Source organism: Phaenicophaeus curvirostris, chromosome 17 (genome assembly GCF_032191515.1).
Source record: "Phaenicophaeus curvirostris isolate KB17595 chromosome 17, BPBGC_Pcur_1.0, whole genome shotgun sequence".
NCBI lineage: Eukaryota > Metazoa > Chordata > Aves > Cuculiformes > Cuculidae > Phaenicophaeus > Phaenicophaeus curvirostris.
In genome coordinates this window covers 14,182,823-14,201,029 of record NC_091408.1, presented here as the reverse complement: position 1 = coordinate 14,201,029, position 18,207 = coordinate 14,182,823, and the positions used below count along the sequence as shown (strand labels likewise).

The 18,207-nt window shown below is 40.9% G+C and overlaps 1 protein-coding gene across 1 annotated transcript in view; it reads left to right on the top strand.

The window, feature by feature from the left end:
- The window catches only part of AACS (acetoacetyl-CoA synthetase), a 47,680-nt gene that overhangs the window by 18,311 nt on the left and 11,162 nt on the right, over positions 1–18,207 (top strand). The window contains exons 5-10 of the mRNA XM_069871361.1: positions 4,154–4,251; positions 8,164–8,278; positions 8,854–8,935; positions 9,588–9,735; positions 13,774–13,854; positions 16,497–16,621. Coding sequence (XP_069727462.1) covers positions 4,154–4,251; positions 8,164–8,278; positions 8,854–8,935; positions 9,588–9,735; positions 13,774–13,854; positions 16,497–16,621 — 649 coding nt within the window. The remainder of the gene's footprint in view (positions 1–4,153; positions 4,252–8,163; positions 8,279–8,853; positions 8,936–9,587; positions 9,736–13,773; positions 13,855–16,496; positions 16,622–18,207) is intronic.

Sequence of the window (18,207 nt, the reverse complement as noted above, 5' to 3'; positions counted from 1 at the left end):
CAAGGCATGCTTTCACTGCTTCTGAAAAATCAGCCTTTAAATAGAAGGGAGATATTTTATTATAGTTGCTTAACACCTGGTCAGCCTGCCTGATGCCCTCTGTTGCCAGTTTCTCTTAATCACTTGAAATCTTGAGCTGCTATAATTATAGACAAGGTGATTAACATTGTTTTTCTTGTGAATTGCACCTCTGTGCTTTACTGCCTCTAAGACAAGACTACTTTAAGTTTTCATTTTACTTAACATATCCCCTGGTTTGTTCAATATGATTTATGGTTGCATCATGACAGTGACAGGATGTTAAAGTTGGAGGTGGGTGAATGTGGGTGGACAAGCTGCCATGTCAGCACTTTTTCAGCTTGATTTCCTCCTAGTCTTTGCTCCCCATCACTAAGGAGATGGCACTTAATAGTAAACATAATTGAAGCAGATGTCTGGTGAAACATATCCCTTTGTCAAAGCAAGTCCTGCTGTACTGTCAGTGGTGCTTGAACACTTGGAAGAGGCAGATAAAATACGTAATGCAAGCTACACAGATCTACATGTGAAATGCTCCTGGTCTCCCACTGGCCATCTGTTCAGCAAATAACAATGACTGCAGCAGGAATAAAATAATGCAGGGAGGATCTATGTCTTTCATCTCCAGATAGGTTGCTTCTATTATATCCCTGTAGCCAGCTTTGTTCTATTACAAGTCAGCAGTTAAATAAACTAATCTTCCCCATGTGTTCACACAAAAAAATCGTCAACAAAACATCAATGAATGACATTGTTTAAAGCTGGTATTTTATCTATAGTAACTGTATTAGCCTTAGTTGCTTACGTGGGTTTTAAAGCTAGCTTTGTAAGAAGATTAGTGTGTTACTAATAGTCTCAGACCACAGTAATGTTAGGTAGGATGACCACTCTAAAGTCCTACAGGAGTATGAAATGCTTTATTAACATCCAAAAGAGAAAATGGGAGTGTGGCCTTTCAGCCTCTTGAGGGCTGCTGTAAATCAGTAGTATAAGCCATTGAGAGGATATTTCGATTGCAGCTCCCTACTTTCCTTCCTCCTGATGTATTCTTTCAAGGCTGGAACTGAATCTTTGATGTAGGGTCCATTTTTTTTTTATTATTCAGATTACTGTGAATGTTTTGATGCCTCTATTTGAGTACGCATTCTGCTTTATGAAGGCATTAAATGTTTGCAGGGAATGTGTTCTCAGCACTCTGAACTGAGGCGTTGGCATAGTTTCCAGCATGATTATACCAGAAATTTTTAACTACAATTTTAACCTATTCTTTTGGTAAAGGATTGTAGTGTAAATGAACAAATCTAAGTTTAATTTTGGTGTACACTAGGTTAAGTAAATAGCAACTGACAGAAAAGGCTGTCCTGAGCTGATTGGGCTCAAGTGCCTCTTAAAAAAATCCGTACAATGCAAGATAACACTCGTCTTGCTTAGAAATTTGTCACAGGTTTTATGTCAAAGAAGAGCTTTTATCTCTTTGTCCTTATGGATATTTTGTATGAATGAGTCGGGAGGAGCACTGCTAAGACTGTTGGTACATCATACTCTGAATTCCTGGGTGCTGAGTTACCAACTCCTGGGCCCTCTTTCAGTTGCTTTCTAGTTCCCTCAAAGATGGTCTGAAGATCCTCCTCTTTCTAGTAACAGCAGGTAGTTTACACCTTTCTTACTGGCTTCAAGAAAGGGGTGTGTGAAGATAGAGAAGTTCCTGCTGTAGACTACACCTGTGTTGACAAATGCTAGGTTTGATCCTTAACTGAAATATCCTATGAAGGAACGTAGAGATTCTAGTTAAATACATGAACAAATGCATCATGAATATTTAAATTAGCTGCACCATTATTCTTCTGTAGTACAGTGTCTGTACGGAGGTCACTGTTCTGTGACCCGTCCAGGTTAAAAAGTTGGATATTTCATCCTCTTGGTGAACAGGAACGTTGCTGACAGTTTTAGGCACTCATGACCTGTGTCAGTCGTGAATGCTTGGAGGAGCCGGTTGATACCTCAAGGGACACACTCATATGCAGGGAGTTGTACATGTGTGACAGTTGCTGTAATTAGTTTGTAGAATATCTGATGTGAGAAAGGGAGAAATTGGTTTTATTTCTGAAAATCCTGTTTTAATCTGAAAGACTGACAGGAGAAGTCATTTGTGTCATTGAGAGCTGGGAGCTGTCAAGAGAAAAGTGACATGAGTTCTTACATAGCTGTGGATTAGGACAAACAGGTGAAAACTCTGGTGAGGGAGCAGGCTCAAGGTACAGAAATGCAGAGTAAGTTGCCTTGTGTGTTTTGTACCTTCTGGCAATTTTGGCTGATACCTCTAAAGCTCAAACACTACCTCAAACCAACTGACAAATGAAAGTAATGATTTAATTGTCTGGCTCACAATCATAAGCAGAGACTTGTGCTCTTGCCTGGAGGGCTTTTGTAGGAGTGGTGAGAAGGAGAACTTGCTTATAATAGAGCTGGTGCTTGTAAGCTGTGGCAAGGTAAAGCTGCTCCAAAGCATGAAAAGATAGTGTTCAGTTTTTGTTGCACTCTGGCCCCGATAATCCCATCCAAGAAATACTCAGTGGAAATATTTGGCATCGGTTAAAAAAGAACTGCTTGCATCACACAACGACACTTTAGTCTGTTCTGGTTCATAAATTCCAAATTTTAAATTATTGTTCAGGGAGGAGGATTTCTCAGAAATCACTAAAATCCTGGGATATTGTACCTTGTATCATAAACCTTGACCCTAAGGGAAAAATAGCAGAATAAATAATGCCTTTATGAGCTTGAGGTTTTGCTGCACTTCATGTACTTAAGTATTTCACTGAACAAACCACCGCAAACTGTAGGCAGTTCTAGAGAGTAATTTGTATCTTACTGTGATGTGAGGTTTTTATTCACAGTGGTGGGTTATTTCAGAAATCGTTGGCCTTCAGCCGTGATGCTGTTTTCAAAGTTGCTACTCCCAAAAGCACAGGAGCTTACAGATGAACTGAGGTGGTCAAACTGGTCTCAAGAAACTGATCTCACTGAATTGTGAAGAAAAATCTGTTTAAATGAATGCTTACTTTTAAAGTCTATATTTTACAAAGTAGAAAAGATAGATTTTTTTTTTTTTGAGCTGCATAGACAACGCTGGCAAAACCAGAGCTCAGTGCCCTCCTACTTGATCAAGTTAACCTGACAGAAACTGCTATTGAGATCTGTGATCTTAGTTTCTGTCCCAAAATGCACATCCATAAATATTGTGCTAGTGCTTAGCACTAGAATTTTTGCTGTCTGATGTACTTGAGGAGCCACCTGCAGCTTCCAGTGCAGCACAAGGTTTGCCAGTGCTCACCACTTTGGTTAAATGGGTTGGAAGGCATGGTTCTTGCAGTTTAAGTTTGCTTTGTAATTAGATGTCCAAGTACTGCAATTAGGCCTCTCATGTGCCTGTTCTTAAGTAACTGACCATCTTTTTGGTGGCTTAAGAATATGCCTTGATAAACTGAATTTAAATCTTGAAGTCTTGCTGCAGGCCAGTGAGATAAACCTGAAGAGCTGCATTTGTAGGGGAATGTTACGGGGCTTATCCTGCTGTATTATTCCCTTGTCAGCAGAGACCCTGGTTTGTTTGTATTTAAGATTCTGGCAGCATCTAGCAGGTGAGTTTTATCTTTGTAAAGCTGAATGTCTTCTTTTGAATAGATTTATTTATAATCTTCACTTCCAGGTACTCCTTCCTTCTTTAGTGGCTGCTTCTACTGACCTGTTCTATGCCCCTGCATAGTTCTGGATTCTTGGTCTTGCTGTACCCCATTTGATCCACAAATTTACTCTCTTCTAGTTCTTGTTTCCAGCATGCTGCTTTCTGATCCTGAAAGTCTCATTAGTTAAGCAGGAACATTTGTAAATTAGGAGTTACCTTGTAGATATAAAACCTGATACAACCTTTTCTGTAAATGGAATTATTCCTAATTCCCTGTGTAAGTGATTTGATTTAGAAGGAGGATGTTATTGATTGTGTGGAAGACTTTAAAGAATGCTTCAGCCTAGGATTTTTTTAATCTGTTGAAACTAGCTGTTGTATAAGTTATTTACTGTAAGATGTGATTTGTTTTAGTTTTTTTCCATCTCTAACCATTCAAATTCTCCCCAGGTTACTTACCAAACAGCATTCATGCGGTGGAGGCAATGCTGGCTGCTGCGAGCATTGGTGCTATCTGGAGCTCAACGTCACCAGACTTTGGTGTTAATGTGAGTAACCTTCCTATTGCCTGTTCCAGAAAGTTATCTTTGTGCTTCAGGCAAATGTCGAGGTGATAAATTGAAGTGGTAGTTTCTGTTCAGTTTAATTTTACTGCCACTCTTGGCACAGCCAAGTACACCTGATTTTTTTTTTTTTTCTTTTAGCTACCCATGCTTTCAGTTATCAATGACTTTCAGCACATTACTTTGAGTATCTTTGGCTAACGGACCTTTGGGATATTTTCAGGCGGAATCTGTAGTCTTAGTGAGATTTTACGATGTTAAATGTGCAAATGAGCAGCAGTGACAGTTCTCTGGGGCTTGGCCCTTCCTTCACAAATCTCATTCCCTGTGCTGCCTTGTCACATTCCCCTCTCTCTCCTAAAATAGTTGGTAAAGTGAGGAGCACCCCAGCTGGTCTTTTCCAGAAGGGTTTGTTTGCCAACCAGTGGAAGAATTTCTGGTTAATATCACAAACTTGTTAACTTTTTAGTGTAGGAATAAGTGCAGTGCATAAAATATGGTGAGAATGATTGTGATATCCGAACAGACGTTAGTGTGCCCTGGAAGCTTTTGGAATATAGTCTGCTTTCTTGGGAAAGTCTTTAGTACACATCATAAGCAGCAACAGATACAAATCGCTTTAAGATGGAGGGTTGAACCTTTATCTAGACATAATCTCCCCAGGAAAGTGGTGGATTCATCTATGCTGGACATCTAAGCCTCAGTTTGACAGGGTTCTGAGCCATCTCGTTTAAACTATACATCATCTAAAAGGTTGGAGAAGATGATCCCTGAGGTCCCCTCCAACCTGACATTTTGTAATTCTGTGATGAAAGTTTGCATAAGAGCATTTGGAGAATGTCCTGCTTGGGCACTGCAGAGCATAGAAGATAGGAAGTTTTTGGGCAGTACCTGTCTGTTTAAGTCTAGGAGCTGCTTAGCTGTGTGGAACTGTCTCTGGATTAGCGCTAGAGGGCAGCAGAATTCCACTTTCTGACATGGGAGGTTGTCTCTTTGGGGAAAAATCATTAAAAAAATCATTACAGCATGTAATGATCAATCTGTTCTACAAATATTTTCTGCTTGCTCAGAAAATGACAGTATGGAATATTTTCTTTGCAATGTGATTTGATCTCTCATCTGGGGGAAGATTGTTCATTTTGCTTGCATTAGAGTACTGGTACGTTTTCTTTCTGTGTTGATGTGAAGCTATTTTCAGTGCCCAGCTTTATTTAGTTTTTGTGATAGTTTTCTAACAAAATTTAGCCTTGGAGAAGCAGTGCCATCCATATAATTTGTTCTCCTTTGGCCTGACAGCATGTGTTGGCATGAATTCAAACCCTAAAATCTTGAGGCAGATCAGCAGAGGTCTTTGGGGATATTGGCTTCCACCCTAAGGAAAAGAGATTCCTCCTCCTGTGCGGGTGCATTGGTCCTGTTAACATAAATGAAGATTTTGTTTGTGCTTTGGGAAATAGTGTAGTGTTTTCAACACTTCAGATCCTGTTGTGTGCCTTATGAGCCTTAGAAATGTCACTTTTCAGAACTGCCTACGTGTTGCAGGCTCTGAATGCTGCACATTCAAAGAGTTCCCAAGCTCTTAGGAAGTCTGTCAGAGAGCTAGTGAGCTCCCTCTCACACTGAATTGGCACTCTTGGCAGCTTTTGCTTCAGTTCTCTGGTCCCTGCTATCCTTATAGGAATGTTAATAGGAAAGTGGTTCTTTTGCGACCTGTCCATAAGAAATGTTTCGACCTGCAAGTTTAAGAAGAGCCTCTGCTCTTGGAACTATTTGGAAACCTTTTAAGCCCTAACAAAGTCAGTGCAGCTCTCTTCGTGGGGCCCTGTACAATTTTGGTACAGGTTTTGAGGCTCATGGAATAGAATGAGCCATATCTAGTACACCTGAGCTTTTTAAGAAACCAATTCCTTGCTGAGCCATCTGGTTGGATTAAAGTTCCAGTGTAGCAATTACATGTTCCATCTGTTTGTATTCCCTTTGTATCACACCAAGCTGCCCCACGGGATATGATCCTGCCAGTGCTAATGAATCCAACTGGGTGTGTTTGCAGAATTAATAATACCCTGAGAATTTGTTTCTGATTCGCACTTACCTTCAGATCTGATCTTTCTGTTAAGAATACCCTTAGTTCTCTCATTGCTCTTCATTTTTATACATCGGGCAGCATGGACGTATGCTCTGTGCTCAGCATGAATGTGTATTGCATACGCACGTGCATGTATACGTATGTGCACACAGGCTGTGATTTGTCTGCTTGGTCATTTCTTTGAAAATAGTACAAGGAAGTAAGTATGATAACATACCTAAGAAAGCAGGAAAATGGTTTTCATACACCCTTAGAAGTAACTGTAATGCATTCATTAAATCTTCGTTTGAGTGTGTTAGCTGATGCGTTAGGGCTGCTTGAAAAACCTCTTTTGTCACCAAAACAGATGATGGTTTTATTTTTTTTTAAATAACCTAATTGATAAAGTTGGATATCAGTGCAGTGTCATTGTATTTACTTATGATGTGAGCAAAGGAAAGGAAATACATCTCCAGGTGATAGGAGAGAAAGCTGTTAAGTGACGTTCAGCAGATGTGGTTGCATGTTAATACTCGGTTGTATCCCTGTACCTTACCTGTGGTGGTCAGTGAACTTTTCTAGAAAGAAAATATGGAGATGTTGTCAGGCCAGGACCTCTGTACTTTTGCTGTCAGTGTTCTTGCAACCCTAACTGGTCCATCTTGGAAAGGAGGAGTTTTAATAGAGATTATTCAATCGTGATGGTCTTCTGATTTGGTGATAATTTGTATCTCATTTTGACTGCGAAGTAGAGGACAAAGCAGGAGGATGAAGGATGCTGGGAGGAATAAGCATGACTTGAAGCCTGATTTTTGCAACGTGATTTAGGAGCTTGTTCTTGAACAGTTAGATGACAATTTTGTAGTCTTGAGTAATCCTGTAGTTCTTAATGTTTCAAGTAATGCATCTAGGGAGATGAACATTATTGCGCGCTGAGAGCTTTTACTAAAAGGATTTGCTTCTCACTGTTGAATACGGAAACATCCATTTCTGGATTCCACTGCTGCATGCAGTGTACCTGAAAAATGAAAGAAATGCCAGGAGGACTTTTCTCTCAATTGAGAATAGCTATGGTAAATTCCTGCAGACAGTGAAAGCTGGATGAGGCACCTAAAAACTTAGCATTTGAATGTGTCCTGCCCTAGAGGTCCCCAAGGAGCTATGGTAGTTTTTTGTTGGTGGTGTGCAGTGTGTGTTCAATACCTACTTGTTCTGGTACAAATCAGTGGTTCAGTTTACTTTGTGAATCCTACCAGAACAAAGCTGTGAGTTTGTGTGAAGTGCCACCTTGCCATATGATAAATGCATCTTCCAGAAGACCAGTGTCTTTCAGTTTTCTCTCCATGCAGACTGCAAAAATATTGGTTACTTGTTGAAGCATCACTGCTGGTAGCCTACTAGGGCATGTGGAGCACCTGCCTGCAGATGTGGACTGGAGTCTGGTGGGCCTTCAGGAAATTTAGTGCCCAGCTCCTGCCCACATCAAAATTAAGTGCTTATCTTCCTTATGTGAGCTTGTTCATCTGATTCTCAAGGTGAATTTTGAAGTGCTTAGACACTGTTGTGAACTGGATGCTTCAGTGAATAATGTTCTGTGATCTCCGGTCATTTTATCGTTGTTATTGGTTGATATATTTGGGGGTTGTGAAATAGATTTTCAAACCCATTGTATCTTGAAGATCTTGAGTGAGTAAAAAAAAAAGTAGATGTTCTTTTACGAAAACCTGTCCTTGCTCCTTGCTTGAGATGAGACTTACATTTAGCACCCAGCGGGTTTTCCTACTGTGTAGCAATTAATCTCTTTTTTTTAACTGCTTTTTCTGTGTCCCTAGGGTGTACTGGACAGATTTTCCCAAATTCAGCCTAAGCTCGTCTTCTCTGTTGAAGCTGTTATATACAATGGCAAAGAACATAATCACTTGGAAAAGCTGCTTAGTGTGGTAAAAGGTATTTTGCCGCATACCTTCTACTCTTAGTTACGCTGTAGTTCTGTGGGCACTCAAAGCCTGCACGGCCTCTAGAAGTGATGGCTTTAGCTGCTTCTTGTTGTCCTTCCTTTCCAGTATGTCTCTGGCCACTTAGAATTGCAGAACTGATTTAAGTAAAAACTAATCAATCCTTTGTGCAATATTAAGGCTTTTTCTAATCTTCACTTAAATTTATCTGTTTCTATCAGCGTCAATTAGCTGGCAGTGTGAGTGGGGGAAGGTGGAGTAGTGATGATGTTTTGGGTTTTTTAAGCCCATGGGAAGTTCTGTGAAGACAAATGAAGAGGTATTGCAGCACCAGGGCTTGCAGATTACATGTGTATTTTTAAAAGGCTGGCAATATTGATGAAATAATATCTTGAGTAACGTTTTAGTCTTCTGGGGTTTCTTAACATTTAAAACTATATTGACTACTCATTACATCAGTATTAGTTCTGTTAGTGCATGACACAGTGCAATCCAATCGGAGAGAAAAGACCTTTGGTTTATGTAACTGAATGTGGGAAATGTTTGTTTTTTCTTTCTTTCTTCCAGGGCTTCCAGATCTAAAGAAAGTGGTCGTGATTCCATATGTCTTCTCAAGAGAAACCATAGATATTTCTAAGATTCCAAACAGGTAACGGGAGCTTCTAAGCAAACCAGGGATGAGGGGCATGCTGATAGCTATTGAAACTGCTTGATCCCTTGAACTTGAGGAAGCTAGGATTTAGCCAGATTCTTCATTTGGGTCAAGCTTCATGTTGAAGACAGTAGTGGTATGTTGCTGCAGATTGTTTTGCTTCTACAAAACCACCGTTGGTATTAACGGTTCTCAAATGAAGCCAGAATTGCATAGGGTATAGCAAGGAGAAAAAGCGGTGTCCAGAAATAAACAATTAATAAAGTGACATTTTGTAGAGAACTAGTTTCTTATTTACTAGTGAGGAATAAGTGTTGGATACCTTTTGTAAATGGTTGAGTTTCCAGAGTCTGTTTGGAATAAGTTTGTTCTGCTTTGACCTGTTAAGGCTGACAGCTGATCAGAGGAGCAGATTTGTTGGCTTGACTGTGATACTTCAGTATTCAACTAACATTTTACGTTAAAACAGAAAAAGGCGACAAAACTATTGGCAATTAAAAGAAAGTAGAAAGATAAGATTAAAAATAATAAACATAGCTTGAGTTTGTAGTTTGTAAAAGCTATTATATATAATATTACCTCTGTATCTGGGCTGGGGCAATGGTTTGGAAGCAAAACCTAAATGTTCCTTTATTCTCCACTTATGCAGTGTCTTTTTGGAAGACTTCCTTGCTACTGGAAAAGGAGACCAGGCTCCCCAGCTGGAGTTCGAACAGCTGCCTTTCAGTCATCCTCTCTTTATCATGTATTCATCAGGCACAACGGGGGCACCAAAATGCATGGTGCATTCGGCAGGGGTATGTCTTCCCTCCTGGAGCTGCACCATCTAGATATAATTACCTGGGTTATGTTTTTTCCTTTAACAGTATCAGATCTAAATGTACTTCAAGGAAGAATTGATTGCTGACAGTTTTTCAGCAACTTGCAATGAAACTCTATTTGTAACTGGCTGTTTGAAAGCAAATATGGATTAATAGGGGCATAAAATAACGCAGTTTAGAGAGTGGTGTGGAGACATTTCAGATTTCAGCAGTTTCCTAGGAGTAAGTGTCACCACAGCATTAGTAGAACTGGCCTGACTGACACTGGCAGAAGAAAGGGCAAAGAACTTGAATTAAGTGCGTGTAACTGATATTTGGACACTGTCAAGTGGCCCATATGGAGCTTGCATTTTTATTACCTAGAATTTTTTTGACCTTAAACTTTTTCTTATGTTTATCAGTTCAGAGCATGTCATCCTCACCAATCTTCCTTTAAGGAAGAAAGCCAGAACGTTAGCTTTCTCTTTGGGTGTAAGTTTCGCTTTGTATGGAAGCTCTGCTTTGGGCAGCATCTTGGTGTGACTAAATCTATATGCTGTATTGCTGCCAAAATCACATGTGCTCATGTGCTTTGTTTACTACTCATGTTCAGAAGTTGTTCTAGGCAACTTAGTTTTGACAGTAGGCCTGACTGCTGGAGTTGCTTCCTGCACTTTAACTCTGCCATTAGTATAGTCCTTAAAAGGCAGGCCTTTTTCCTCCTTAAGGTAGGCAGAATTTGTTGTTTGTACCAACTTGTACAAATTAAACTGCGCAACTATTAGCCAGTGTCCACTGTTTCTCCTCTTTGCTCTGGAAGTCAGGATGAGCATCTTGTGAGACTGGCTGCAGTCATTTAGGTATCCTGAGAGCAGGATCACTTTGATGGCAAGGACCGGAGGATTTGCCCTCAGACAACTCCCACACTGCCTGTAAACACTCAGCTTTATGTACTGTCAGCAGGAGATGATGCCAGGCAGCATGTGACTTAAAACGATCCCTTTGGGACTCAAATGCTGTGTTTGTGAAGAAGAAAGGAGGAGGTGTATTTTTAAGTTTGACAGCCGTTTTGAAGCTGTGCTAGCTTTAGACTGGTTAAGTACTTAAAAAGGTGGATTAGTGAAAACGGGACAGGTTTTGTTCAGCAATGCATGATAAACAGTTGGGAGATGAAAAACACAGATATACAGATCAGACAACAGGACTTTCCTCTATTGCAAAGTTCTTTCCCTTCCCATGCTGTCAGCTTAGCTTGCCTCTGCTCTCCCTCTGAATCATCTTTTCAGTTCAAACAGAGCTACTTCAGAGTTGAGGTAGAGTCTATTCGTCCTCCCTGGGGAGGAAAGAGTGTGATGGTTTGAATAGGGTATCTTATTTATGAGGGTTGTGTTCCCACTGGGCAGCTGTGTTTTTTGCATATTGTAGGGTGACACTTTTTCTTAAGTTCTGGTGCTAACACCTCCGAGAGCCTAAAAGCAAGTGTATGCATCGGAGGCTTCCTTGGTTTGCATGCTCTGTGTGCCAGTTGGGATAGGGCCTACAGTAAAATCCGTGCAAAGAAATGATTAGATGTGTTCTGCACGCTTGATTTGGTTCCTCAGTTTATTCTTAGTTTAATCTTGTTTCCAGTGTAATTAATAGGAGGATTCTCATTGATTTCAACAAAAGCAGAATTGGCCCATGGTCTGTCTCATTTTCCAGCCTTAGATTAACTGGCTTGGATTTGATAGTTAAAAACACAAGAAGAGGTGACATTTCAGTAAGGGCATTTCAATTATTGCTTCTTAGCAATGTGCTTCAATGCTGTTTTTTTACTCTACTGATCTTACAGATGCTAGTAGGGAGCTAACTTTAAATTTACAGCCCACATTATCTAATTCTGCTGTATGTTTCTGGTCTGTTTGCTCATATTCTGTTTTCTTGACACATGAGGATACAACACATGTAAACATGAAAATGAAGGCAGGTAATGGGATATGATTTAAATGGTGCCTCAGAGGGAGGCAGATCTTTCTGCTCTTGGAAGCAAAGCTGTATCATGTTGAAGGATTGGGTGTGCTAAGGAAGGACATCTATTGAAAAACATTAGTGAGTAATTGTTATTCAATATAGTGCTAAAAACATTGGTTCTGCTTCTTACCCCTTTTTGGTTACTCCGTATGTCCAACTATCTAAGGAAAGAATTCTTTGGTGAAGTCCACTTCATTTCTGTCCATTGTAAGGACTTCCAAGACATATAGCTTTCAAGATCTATAGGTGTGCTGCTATAGACTTCTTGTAACCATAGGTGAGTTGCTCTGAGGATTTTTCATGCTTGGACTCTTTCTGAATGCTGTGTAGAGAACATTGTATGATTGAGACCAGGATCAGCAGCTGTGAGTAGCTGCCCTCTCGGCTATGGAACCGCGTAGTGCTGGTCTCGTTCTGGTAGCGTGGCTGTGGCTCAGTAGCAGCAGCGAGTTTTTGGCACTCCAGATGCTTTATCAACACTGTTAAGCCCAGTGAAGACAAGGAGACCAGTAAGTTGTTTTCTTTTATCAGCTGCCAGATCTGTCATGAAATGCTAAATGCTTAGGACTTATTTTGAGGGTCACACAAATCCTATAAATAAACTTGAGAGAGCATCTTGGGCTGTAAGTTCTTCAGGATAGTCACACCTTCTGCCAGGATACCTTGTTTTCAGACCGAGAGTTAACAGATTTTGCAGGGGAAAAGTTGGTAGCCTCTGTCTAAGTTAAGAATTTCGTTTTGGATCCAAAACTGAAACAGCAGCAATTAAATGAAGGGAGAAGAAAGCCAATAGTTACTTTAATTGAATATGACTTTTAATTTCACTATTTTGTGTGGCTCTTTCAGATTCTCCTACAGGAACCATGTGCTTGCTTTTATAAATAAATGAAATAATTGTTTTAACACCTCCAGTTCTTTTGCCAACCTTAACAATTAAGTTAGACATAGTCTTCCTAAACCCTGTATTGTTCTAATTTTTAGATGTAGATGATGACAACTGTAGGTAGGTGGCAGTGTTGTGACAGTTTAGAGGATTCAAACACTAGCAGGTGAATTCAGACCTGGTTCCTTTGAGCTGCAAAGAGAAAATAAGATTTACTCCTTTATTTTTATTTAATGTTTTCTGCCTTTTCTCCTGGAGCATGTGCCAGTTTCATGACTCACCTTTTTCATTTCAAATGTTTGCCTATAATCTTTTCTTTCAGCATAAATCTTTTTTCATGCTTATGAGGATCTTAATAGTTCCACTATAACTTACTGTATAAATGCAGCCCCCATCTTGATTTTGAAATCACCCACATTAATTTGTCACTGCAGTGAAGTAGTGAAGTAATGAAACAGTAAATTTATTTAGTTGTGCTTTAATGATGATCAGAAAGATACTTCAGCGTTTCCAACAAAAGAGAAAAGTAATAGATGTAACCACATTATTTATATTGATAACTTGAGCAGTGAGACGTTTCATGTTGCTAGTCACTGGTGTTTGCAAGAGGTATGTACAGTTAAGTCTTTTGTCTCTTAGGTGCTAGCAGATAAGGTAATTTGGGTAAATAGTGCTATTGTATAGCAGCTGCTGCTGTTTGTTTGTAGCAGCTCTAACTTCCAGTTGCCTAGATATACTGAAAATGAAACTGTCAAAGGGCTTATCTTGGAAAATTTGACTAGTAAAAGCATGTGGTTGAAATTATAGTCTGTGTGGAGTACTCTGCAACTCTGATGGCTGGGCAGAGTTGGAAGTGGAGGAAGTTATTCTGTGGATTACAGGTGATGTGCAGTGGGAATTGCTGAGGTCTAATGAGAGAGGCTGAAAAGCTATATGAGAAAATGGAGAAGGCGATTGCTGCTGTGTTTTTAACAGGCCCTGAAATTCACTTCAGCTGTGGTTAAAAGGAAATACTTCCCTGTAATCCTGGAGTACATCCTGTGAAGAGTTGACAACACTAGGCTTTTTAAAGTCTTCATGTGCTGTCAGAGTTTTGCCTTTCCTTTATGTGAACTTATATGCTTCTTTCACTGCTTTTGCAGGGTACGCTGATACAGCATCTGAAGGAACACATTCTTCATGGCAACATGACCAGCAATGACGTTATTATGTACTATACAACGGCAAGTGTGGCTTATTAAGGCATTTTAAAAACACTTCAATGTATATTTTATATAAAGATGGGTGAGCTTTTCCTACAAATTGACAAGTACTTTATGTATTTGTAAATTGTGTTCTGCAAGGAAATTCTTGTATTTAAGAGTTCAAAAAAAATCGGGGGAATAATTAAATGAGATCTTTTTGAAAGGTCAAACCACATTAAATGATTCTGATCTAATTAGTGAGGAGTATGGGTTGATTTTTACTTCCTTAGGTTTATTGATCTCTCATCAATATCACCTGCAAAACAGGCTCCACCTTCCTGTGTTAAGGAAGGCTTGACCATAGTGAAGATGAGAATGTTACCTCTTTTTGTTTTGGTGATGAAGGAAGAAACTGCCCAACTCTCAGCCTAGTAAATAAAAGGGACGAACTGATCTACGTAGTTCAGTTATGTGGTGGTTTCATTTTTCTAATCATAGAATCACCATGTTGGAAAAGACCTCTTGGACCATTGAGTCCAACCATTCCTATCTGCTCCTAAACCATGTCCCTGAGCATCTCATCTACCTGTCTTTTAAACACCTCCAGGGATGGGGACTCCACCACCATCCTGGGCAGCCTCTGCCAGTGCCTGATGACCCTTTCTGTGAAAAGTTTTTTCCTGGTATGCAGCCTGACCCTCCCCTGGCGGAGCTTGAGGCCATTGCTCCTTGTCCTGTCCCCTGTCACTTGGGAGAAGAGGCCAACTCCCTCCTCTCTACAACCTCCTTTCAGGTAGTTGCAGAGAGCAATGAGGTCTCCCCTCAGCCTCCTCTTCTCCAGACTAAACACCCCCAGCTCTCTCAGCCGTTCCTCATAAGGCCTGTTCTCCAACCCCCTCACCAGCTTCATTGCTCTTCTCTGGACTCGCTCCAGAGCCTCAACATCCTTCTTGTGGTGAGGGGCCCAGAACTGACCCCAGGATTCGAGGAGCGGTCTCACCAGTGCTGAGTCCAGAGGGAGAAGAACCTCCCTGGACCTGCTGGCCACGCTGTTTCTGATCCAAGCCAAGATACCATTGGCCTTCTTGGCCACCTGGGCCACTGCTGGCTCATGTTCAACCAACCCCCCCAGGTCCCTCTCCTCCAGGCAGCTTTCCAGCCAGACTTCTCCTAGTCTGTAGCACTGCATGGGGTTGTTGTGCCCCAAGTGCAGGACCCAGCATTTGGCCTTGTTAAACCTCATGCCATTGGTCTCAGCCCACGGATCCAGCCTGTTCAGATCCCTTTGGAGCCTCCCTACCCTCCAGCAGGTAGACACTTCCACCCAGCTTAGTGTCATCTGCAAACTTGCTAAGGGTGCACTCGATGCCTTCATCCAGGTCATTGATAAAGACATTGAACAGGGCTGGACCCAGCACTGAGCCCTGGGGACACCACTTGTCACTGGCCTCCAGCTGGAGTTAACTCCATTTCCCACCACTCTCTGGGCCCTCCAGCCAACCAGTTTTCCACCCAGGAGAGTGTGCGCCTGGCCAGGCCAGAGGCAGCCAATGTCCTAAGCAGAATGCTGTGAGAAACTGTCATCCAGTAAGCAGGTCACCTTGTCATAGAAGGCAGTCAGGTTAGTTTGGCAGGACTTGCTTTTTGAGAACTGGGCCTGATCACCTGGTTCTCTTGCATGTGCTTCATGATCACACTCAAGATCACCTGCTCCATGACTTTGCCTGGCACTGAGGTCAGACTGACAGGCCTGTAGTGCCCTGGATCCTCCCTGCGACCCTTCTTGTAGATGGGTGCAACATCAGCCTCCAGTCCAGTGGAACTTCCCCAGTCAACCAGGACTGTTGGAAGATGATGGAAAGGGGTTTGGACAACACATCCGCCAGCTCCTTCAATACCCTTGGGTGGATCCCATCCGGCCCCATAGACTTGTGGGTGTCTAGCTGGGCAAGCAAGGCTCTAACTGCCTCCTCTTGGATCATGGGAGCCTCATTCTGCTCCTCTAACTCCTGGGTGTATGTACACACAGGGAACAACTTTCCTTACTATTAAAGACTGAGGCAAAGAAGGTAAAGAAAGGTGTTTCAAATTTGTGTGCTACTGTAACATTAGGAGAAGTCTCATGCCTTTGCTATTGAGTTACTTTCTGAATGTTGACATTACTGGTCAGTTTGTAGTAGTATCTCCATGGAGATATTAACAATTGCTTTGTCCTGAATTTCTCTTGTCTCTCGATTCATGCTATAAAGGCGCATGTATAGGGATGTATGCAATCCTTCTTTCTTTAGGTAAGGATAAGTTAGACAAGCATCCATCAGGAACATGTAGCTTGGAACAGGTGTGAGGATAAACAGTGCTCCAGCCTTACTTTCTGATTATCAAGTGATAACTTGATCAGCAGAGATGGGCATAAACTCAAGTGTTGGGTTAGCATTTTCTTAAAGCAGGAGAACTTCAGATAAGGGAAATGGAGGGAAAGGTGGCCTGCCATGCATAAGGAGGTGCGCTTTGGTCCAGATAATTCTGCTGAAAGCTACACCTGTCTCATTTTGTAGTGCTTGTAGCTCCTCTAGCAGCATACGACAGGAAGAAACACTCATGATCCTGTGATAGAGCTGCCAGGAAAGTGGACAGCTAGCTGACAAAGATACAAACTAATATAGGTATTTTCTTTTTTCCAGACTGGCTGGATGATGTGGAATTGGTTAGTGACTGCACTTGCTACAGGAGCTTCGGTTGTCCTTTATGATGGCTCTCCTCTAATTCCCTCACCAAATGTGCTCTGGGACTTGACTGACAGACTAGGGTATGTAAACAAAATTTAATGCAAGGATAATGGTCTTTGTTCCTGTTGGGGTGATTGCATACAAGCAACCTTATTAAAAGTGTCATTCTTGTGGTCAGAAACTATTGTGTAGCATCACATAGTTTCTTTTGGTTTAGCCTTGAGTGGAAGTAATGTTTTAAGATTTTGTGCTAAAACAGTCTTTGAGAGAGAACAGGAGAGACAAAGAGTTGATTGTTTCAGATTTGAGCCAAGTATTTGGATTCCAGGCAAACAAAGAATTTTGGTTCAATAGTCAGTTTTCAAGAGCAGCCTTTTCAAAAAGCAGTGATTGGGAGCAATCTGAAGAGTATTTTCTCAGCACGCTCAGAACTTAGAAAATAGAAATCCTTTATTTCAAGCAGCTCCAACGTAAGACTCGATATCACACTTTGACTTAAAGACATAAATTGACTGTAAAGGCTTAGCAAGGTTGCTTATATTTTCATATTTTGCTTAATCTATAATGCTTAATTCTCCCTGTCAAGCTGTTTGTTGTTTTTCACAGTTCGTTGTGTCTAAATAGGCTCACAGTGCCCTCTCTCGAAACCTAGAGAAATGGCAGGTATTGCATAAACAGCCCTAAAATCTGGTGGTGGTGTTTAACTTTGTACACTGGTTAATTTTAGCTTTTTTGTAACTTGCAGATGGATGTAAGCAGTAAATCTGAATGGTAAAAAAATGAGCGTCATTTTTAATTGACAATTAAAATGAATTCATATTGACAATTAAAATGAATTAATTTGTGGGAAGTGAATGCAAAATAAAAAAAGTTTTCTGACTCTTGATAATCATTTAAGCTTTACTCTGTCTTTGTGTTGTGTAGTCTCTGGTTGTTATAATTGAAGGTTAGTACCTAGTCAGAATAGTTCCAGTAAAAAAACAACACCCCAACAAAAAAAGCCCAACACAAAATAAACCCACAAACTTGAGATACATTCCCCCACTGCCACCCCCCGCCCCTCCCCCCCCAAACCAACCCAGCAGAACAGGCAAAAATTTAGACTTGAGAAATAACACAGCTTATTTTTAAGCATTGTTTCTACATGCCAAAGTAAGTGAAGGTAACTGAAATGTGTCTGCACGTCTCGCTTTGTAATGTGGTGCTAAAAGCGGTGGCCATCTGTGTGGTACTTCATAACGCAGTCTGTTCCCAGCTCAGTCATATGTTACATGCTTGAAAAAAAGACTTCATGTTAAGACTATCTTACATCTCTGAAGATGTACCATACTTCTTTTCAGATAGCATATTCTTGCCATGCAAGATGTCTCATGTTGCATGGCAAAGATTACTTAAGTGGACATCAACTAAGGACCTGTTGAAGTCCTTGAACACCTGAACTGTGTTTAGTCACCATCCACCTATTATATAGCACTTGGGAGGAAATAGGAGAGTAGGCTCTACAGGTGCTGTAGAGGAAGTGTCAAAGCTTAAAAATAGGGAAGCGTTATGTATTCTAACGGTAAAATAAGTGATAATTTGAAGCATGGAAGGAAAATAAGATGTTACACAAGAGTAAAAATAGTTCATGGGATTGTGGTATGTGATAACTGGAGGAGTCGTATCC